A 6,581-nucleotide genomic window follows, 5' to 3' on the forward strand; every position below is an offset into this window, starting at 1 on the left:
GTTTGGTTAAGACTGATGATGCCGTGGATAAGGCAACAATTTAAAAGGTCTGTTGAAACAAGGTGGAAGCATGTTCTTTCTTGCAACGTACCCTAAACCCCTAAACCCTTTTTATTTGGACTTGTTAGTTATGCCTTGTTTTGTTTTTTAGTTTGTTGCAAAACATATATGTGGTGTATCTGATTAGTTATGTTGTAAAAGAATGCTTGTCTCTGACACTATTCTTATGTTGATATATGTGCCCAGTTTTGTGTATTTTGAATCAATATATATTCGATTAATTACTGAGCATGGTGAGCTAGATCCAAACAAACAAGACACTTACATTAACTTGGCAATTTGAGTCCTTGTAATTATGATAGTGTGGAACTATATTTTGTACACATAGTCAACTAGTTTTCGTTTTATATTTGCTTGCTTATGTGGAACTATATTTTCTCATTTTTCTAATTATGACATGGATGATATGAAATATCAGAATTGTTTCTGTTACATGGTGTGCTGCAAGAAAGCCCCTGTGTAGGTTTATTGTCTCGTAATTGGGCAATTATTTTCTTGCAGGGGGCCACCCGTTCGATCTCGCTTTGACCCACTTTTGCTCTGTAGTGGTCCTGGTACATGAAAAATAGGTCCTTTTAAATGTTTTGCTTCCTTGGTTGCATTCTGCTGTACACTCAAAAATATTTTCAATTTAGTGACAAGCAAACAATAAAATAGTCAAAAGGCTTTTAATTAATGTGCTTTTTGAAAATGAAAATGTGTTGTGATGTTCTCCTCTTTCTGTTGACATGTATGTTGAGTAATATCAAGCCATAATTATAGTCCCTCCAAGACATGCTCAAATGTAGTCGCACATACAGATTTGTGTGGCTGAGGTACAGTTTTAAGATGAGATACGTATATATGGAACTCATGTAAGGGAATTAGAACTAGAGAAATATATATGTACGGGTACCTCGGCTATTGGAAATACCAACTATACAATCATCTTGTTAATTACTACACATCATATAGATTCTGTAGTGTATTAATCTCACTGGGTAGAGTGGCCTACTTGCACACTTTTATTGACTCGTTGGTTGCTGATTACTTTCGAGCGAGTAGCACGTGTCTCAAGCAACTGTAGTATTCCTTTCCCTGAATTGCTCCCTTGTTTTGCTGTGGCCGTATGCTCCGTGGTCAATGATGCGTGTTGTATACATATTAAAACCAAAATTGGAGTAGTTTCAGTCGTGCATATTAGAACTGAATTATGCTCTGTTTTGCTGTATTTGTATGCTCTTATTGCTGAATTGTTTAGTGGGTTGTACAAACTAAACTCGTCCAGTCAGTTTGCTATGATGTATTGTATATTACCATACTTAAGACGTCTTGTAGAATTTGGGCCTGAGCACTCTGGAATTTGGTTGTTGTTTGAGATTAATCTTTCCGAGCCATTAGAGTGGGTTCAAGGATGGGTCTGCCCATTCATTGTGCAGAGGATCTTCTAATTTGCCACTTGTCTATTAGTACATTAGTTATCATTACCTACATGCTCCCATCTCTGCAAAGTAAAGACTAAAGAGGTTCCTTAACTTCACAGTCAAGTTATGACAGCAGTTTGATATTCCTTTTGCTACCACATGTCCTTTAGTCTTTAACTTTCTGATGCTGCTTTCCTTCATCATGCAGGCACGCCCCGATGCTCCCCTCGCTCTAGGCACCCAATGCCAGGCAGGCTGTGGATGCCCCGGACCTCAAGGCCGGCCGTGCTACTCCAGCTGCTCCTGCCCCGGCCATGCTTAACTTCGCTCCTGGTCAGTTGCCGCAGGTGAGACACTTGCCTCCATGCTTGGGTGATTCTACCTACTCACTTAGTATCATACTTTAATCTATGCACGAATTTCACAAGTTTGGATGCATCATAGAACTTGTGGTGAACCTGTTACAGTGATGTTCATTGACGACTTGCACTTGTACCAATGTATCATGCTGCTATTTGGCAATTCAGTTTCACATTGCATGTGGATCTTAAACTTATACAGTAAGCTTAGTTATTTGCATCTGTAAAATATGTTGACAAAGTGTTATGTTGGATTACCGCCTCATGTTGATGGCATTGTCTCTAAACATTTAATAATGTTTCTTTTTGGTGATCTGGATCTGGATCTAATGTTGTTTAGGCTGCTGCTGCTGTGACGGAAGACCAGAAGAGGCATTGAGATGCGCACCACAGTTTTAGTTGATGTTGCACCATGTTTTGGTGCTTGTGTACCTGTTTTTGCTTGTAAGCACACTTGTATGTGCTTGTGTATCGTGCTTGTGTATCTGTTTTTGCTTGTTTAAGTTGATGTTGGACGTGCAGACTTGTATGTGCTGTTGTGTGTATTTGGCTAAATGATTCTGAATTTAATCATTTAATCAAGAGAATTATTGAGTGTTTGCTGTTCAAATGTGTAAACAGGAAATTAGTGAATAAAAAGACCAAATGTTCTATTGGACCAAATAATATATGGGCTCTAAAAAGGCTACGACCCAAATAATGGTGGACTAGAACATTGTTTATTTCTGGAAAACCTGAATAAAAAGGCTTACTGAAATGGTCCGCAAAAGGGCCATGGCCCAGAAAATCAAAAGGCCAAATTGTTGGGCTTGGCCCATGAAGTCGACCAAAAATTCACAGGAAAAAAAATATAGAAAGGCTGAATTGTTGGGCTTGGCCCATATAGACACTGAATTGGACCGGGCAGAATCTTATCCACGTCAGCTTGCCACGCTAGATCCTACGTGGCCTGGGGATGCTGCCAGTGACCAAAAATTTGGTCGTGGAACCAACGACCTTTTCTTTTCACAGAGAAGGTCGTTAATTTCAGTTTACGACTGCCAGCTTTTGACCTTCCGTTTTTTGTCACAAAAAGGTCGCAAATGAAAAAAACAATGACCTTTCAGTGACCAATAGTGGTGGTCACAAGTTGACAGATTTCTTGTAGTGTTCAAACATGACCTTTCCCTCTTGAAACCTAGATTCATACCCAGAGATGGTCCAGTTTGTAAGTAGTGTATGCCACAACTTTTGGGAAACCTTGTCAAATTTTTACCACAACATGTTGATGTCATATGAGGCACCGTGCCAAGTTTTATGTTTTCAAGACTTCGCTGCATTTTTCAGAATTAAGAAACCACCTTCATGTTCGGGGTCAAATCCTGGCACCCAGATGTTTGAAATTTCTTTCCTTTTATTGGATATGTCTTAAACATGGACAACACAAATAGGATTTTTATCCATTTTTTATGTTTTATTCATGCACTTGTAGTTTACATTTTAATTATATACACTAAGTCTTAAAATGTATTAAATGACTATAAAAGGAAAGAGTGGGGATGGGGGGGAGAGAAGAATAAGAAAAATGAAAATAAGTAATCAAAAAAGAACTAAGCATCTATATCTATACCAATACAAAAAGACTCAAAGGGGCAGATCCAATTAATCTCAGCCATGAAATCATGTCAATCCAACGACCTAGACTGCTTCAATGTCGAGCGCTCAACACGTTTAGCGTGTAGTTAATTTCATGCCAAATATAATGCTAATCACATAATAATATGCAAATAATATCCTACTTAATATCCACATGCACTTAATATACTTCTAAATTAACGTGCATTGCACATACACATTGACTAGTAAATGAAAAAAGAAAACAAATAATATAAAAAAGAAGAGTGTGGAAAAAGAAAAATATGTTGGCCCAGTGTCGCATGACAGAAACTCGGCAAAGCATGTGTTTGCTAAGTGCCGCGTAGAAGAACTTGGAAACATGCGATTTGACGAGTATCATCCATTTACCTGTTGTTTCTTTTTTGTACAACAAGTGCCATATTTGCCAAGTACATGACGAAATGCACTCGACAAACAACCATACACTAGACAAAGTTTTTGATTCCAGTATTGGACATAGCAGGGGAAGGGAGGTGACGGTGTGCCACTGCCAAAACGCTTTTGAGACATGGTGCACCAATTACTGGGTTGCACTGGATACGTCCTCCTATAGTAGTAGCTAGCTAAATTAATTGACAGCCACACATATAGTTGAAATCAAAAGTCCAACACTTGTCGCCAGAGGCGCTCCTCTCTCCGGAAGCCATTCCAAACCATGCATGCATGCATGCAGCGAGACGAGCCCCCGACCGTCCACTTTGCCCGTCAAAAGAGATGGCAAACAACTCGTATATAAAAACCCTATGCAGTTTCACCGTTCGTCGCTCACAACACGAAGAGAGACACATGCACCAGGAATCAATTAGCGGTCAGCGTCAGCCATGGCCGGCCTGCCTCGCCTCGTCGTGCTCCTGCTCCTCGTCTTCGCCGTCCCTGTCGCCCAGCCCACCCCCTACAGCGACAACCTCCAGGACGCGTGCAACAAGACGCTGTTCCCTAAAGTGTGCATCCAGTCGCTGACGACCAACCCGGAGACCCGGACAGCGGACGCGCGCCGGCTGGCCGAGCTGTCCGTGTACGTGGCCAAGGAGGTGGGCACCACGGTGGCAGCGTTCGCTCACCACGAGCTCAGCGGCGTCAAGGAGGACACCCTGTTCAAGTGCCTCGACGGCTGCTCCGACGACATTGAAGAGACGGTGGCGCACCTGAGCGCCCTCACCCGCGAGCCCACCTGCGCCAAGTTCCTCGAGATCAAGTCGTGGCTGTCCGCCACGCTGGGCGGCTCCAACACCTGTGAGGAGACCTGCAAGGACGCGCCCATCAGCGACGTCAAGAACGCCGTCGTAACCAAGAGCCTCGAGTTCGAGAAGCTGCTCCGCGTCACGCTCGACCTCATCACCGAGGCGTCTGGCCCCATGCCCGCCGCCGGCGCCGCGGTGGCGCCCACGGCGTGGGACAGCGGCGCTCCAGGATCCTACGGCGCCAGCACGTCGGGCTCCTACGGCTCCAGCGCACCTGAGTCGTTCGACAGTGCCAGCGCGTCGGGCTCCTACGGCTCCAGCGCGTCGGGCTCCTACAGCTCCAGCGCACCTGAGTCGTTCGACAGTGCCAGCGCGTCGGGCTCCTACGGCTCCAGCGCACCTGAGTCGTCCGACAGTGCCAGCGCGTCGGGCTCGTACGGCTCCAGCGCATCGGCCTCCGAAGCACCATCCAGTGATGCGTCGGCGCCCTCGAGCGCTCCTACCTCCGAGGCATCGTCAGCTGACGCGCCGAGCTCCTACGGCTCCAGCGCATCGGGCTCCGAAGCACCATCCGCCGATGCATCGGCACCCTCGAACGCACAAACCTCCGACTCACCGTCAGCTGACGCGCCGGCCTCCTCCTACGGCGCCGCCAGCGGGCCAGCTGCCGACGCACCGTCGTCATCCCCATCGGACGCGGACGCTCCATCTTCTGGGGCTGCCGACTCGCCATCATCAGGGGCATCATACGGGTCCGCCGGCGCACCGTCCCCGTCCGGGTCCGGCGACAGCGCTCCTGAGGCCGATTCGACAGCATGAGAAACGCGCGCCCTGCTGATGCTTTAGTACCTAGGGTAAACTTTTTGGCTCTAGATTCTACCCGTCGTCTCGTGCCGCTGTGCGCAAGAAGATGCTTGCACTTATGGTCTTTAGTCCGTGGTTGGTCGAGAAACCAAGTACTCCCTCCGTTCCGAATTAGTTGTCTTAGATTTGTCTAGATACGGATGTATCTAGACTCATTTTAGTGCTAGATACACCCGTATCTAGACAAATTGGAGACAAGTAATTCGGAACGGAGGGAGTATAATGGAATGTCATGGTTCCATTCAAAGTGCAGTGAGTCAATTTTGTATGTAATTTTTTTATTTAACTATTCATCGTGGGTGCAACGCACCTACGTGTACCACAACTTTTCTAGAATGGAACGGTTCCTCCTCTGTGTTTGCTTGGAGAGATGAAATGCAAGAAAAATTTTGAGCTCACCTGGTGGTAACCTTTTGTATGTATAACAGGCAAAGAATATCCCCAAAATGTACGACATATCAATATGAGCACACAAATCATGCTTATACCTTCAGTTAGTTGAGGAAGTCAATCGAAAAAATTAGTAATCAATCTCATAAAAAGTAAATATTGAACACTAAAAATAGTTTGACACTTGATCATTTCCCAAGTGCACTGCTCCCGGACAGTAATCAATCGAAAAAACAAAATCAGTGCTCCCAAGAGTTTTCGAAAGTAGCAATTTCGGAGCATCGATTTTGGTTTTTTTGTCCCGCCTTCCACGAATGTGATCAAATCATGAAAATTTGCAAGCAATTAGAACATTTGTCAAAGTTTACCACAAAATAATTCATTTTTTGAATTTTTTTCTCAATTTTACTGTTTGTCCGAGCAAGCTCACATACTCCGCGTCCATATATCAAGCTTATACTTTCAGTTACTTAGGAAACAACTGGAACAATTTAGTAATCAATCTCATAAAAAGAAAATAATTTTCCACTAAAAATAGATCATTTTCCAAATGCATTGTTGCTTCCGGGTCCTATGGCGGCGACTCTCGGTGGCGGTCCGATGGTCTTTGCTTCAGTGCGGCGAGGGCATCCGGTTGTGGCCGTCGTTGGGCGGCGGCTCTAGGTATC

At 44.7% G+C, this 6,581-nt stretch overlaps 1 protein-coding gene across 2 annotated transcripts; it reads left to right on the forward strand.

Annotated features, from left to right (window-relative positions):
• Positions 1-4,240: 4,240 nt before the first annotated feature.
• LOC123125808 (skin secretory protein xP2-like) lies at positions 4,241-5,612 on the forward strand. Of its 2 annotated transcripts, XM_044546259.1 has the most exons (2): positions 4,241-4,924; positions 5,027-5,612. In XM_044546259.1, the coding sequence occupies exons 1-2, from the start codon at positions 4,300-4,302 to the stop codon at positions 5,476-5,478; spliced, it is 1,077 nt and encodes a 358-aa protein (XP_044402194.1). In that variant the 5' UTR covers positions 4,241-4,299; the 3' UTR covers positions 5,479-5,612. The 2 variants fall into 2 exon arrangements, with proteins under 2 accessions (XP_044402194.1, XP_044402193.1); XM_044546258.1 differs by having other exon boundaries at positions 4,241-5,612.
• The last annotated feature ends 969 nt before the right edge of the window (positions 5,613-6,581 follow it).

The sequence above is a fragment of the Triticum aestivum genome, chromosome 5D (genome assembly GCF_018294505.1).
Source record: "Triticum aestivum cultivar Chinese Spring chromosome 5D, IWGSC CS RefSeq v2.1, whole genome shotgun sequence".
NCBI classification, from domain to species: domain Eukaryota; kingdom Viridiplantae; phylum Streptophyta; class Magnoliopsida; order Poales; family Poaceae; genus Triticum; species Triticum aestivum.

Bases quoted from the DNA above. Each gene is read 5' to 3' on its own strand.
- LOC123125808 (XM_044546258.1), top strand. From the start codon at position 4,300: ATGGCCGGCCTGCCTCGCCTCGTCGTGCTCCTGCTCCTCGTCTTCGCC.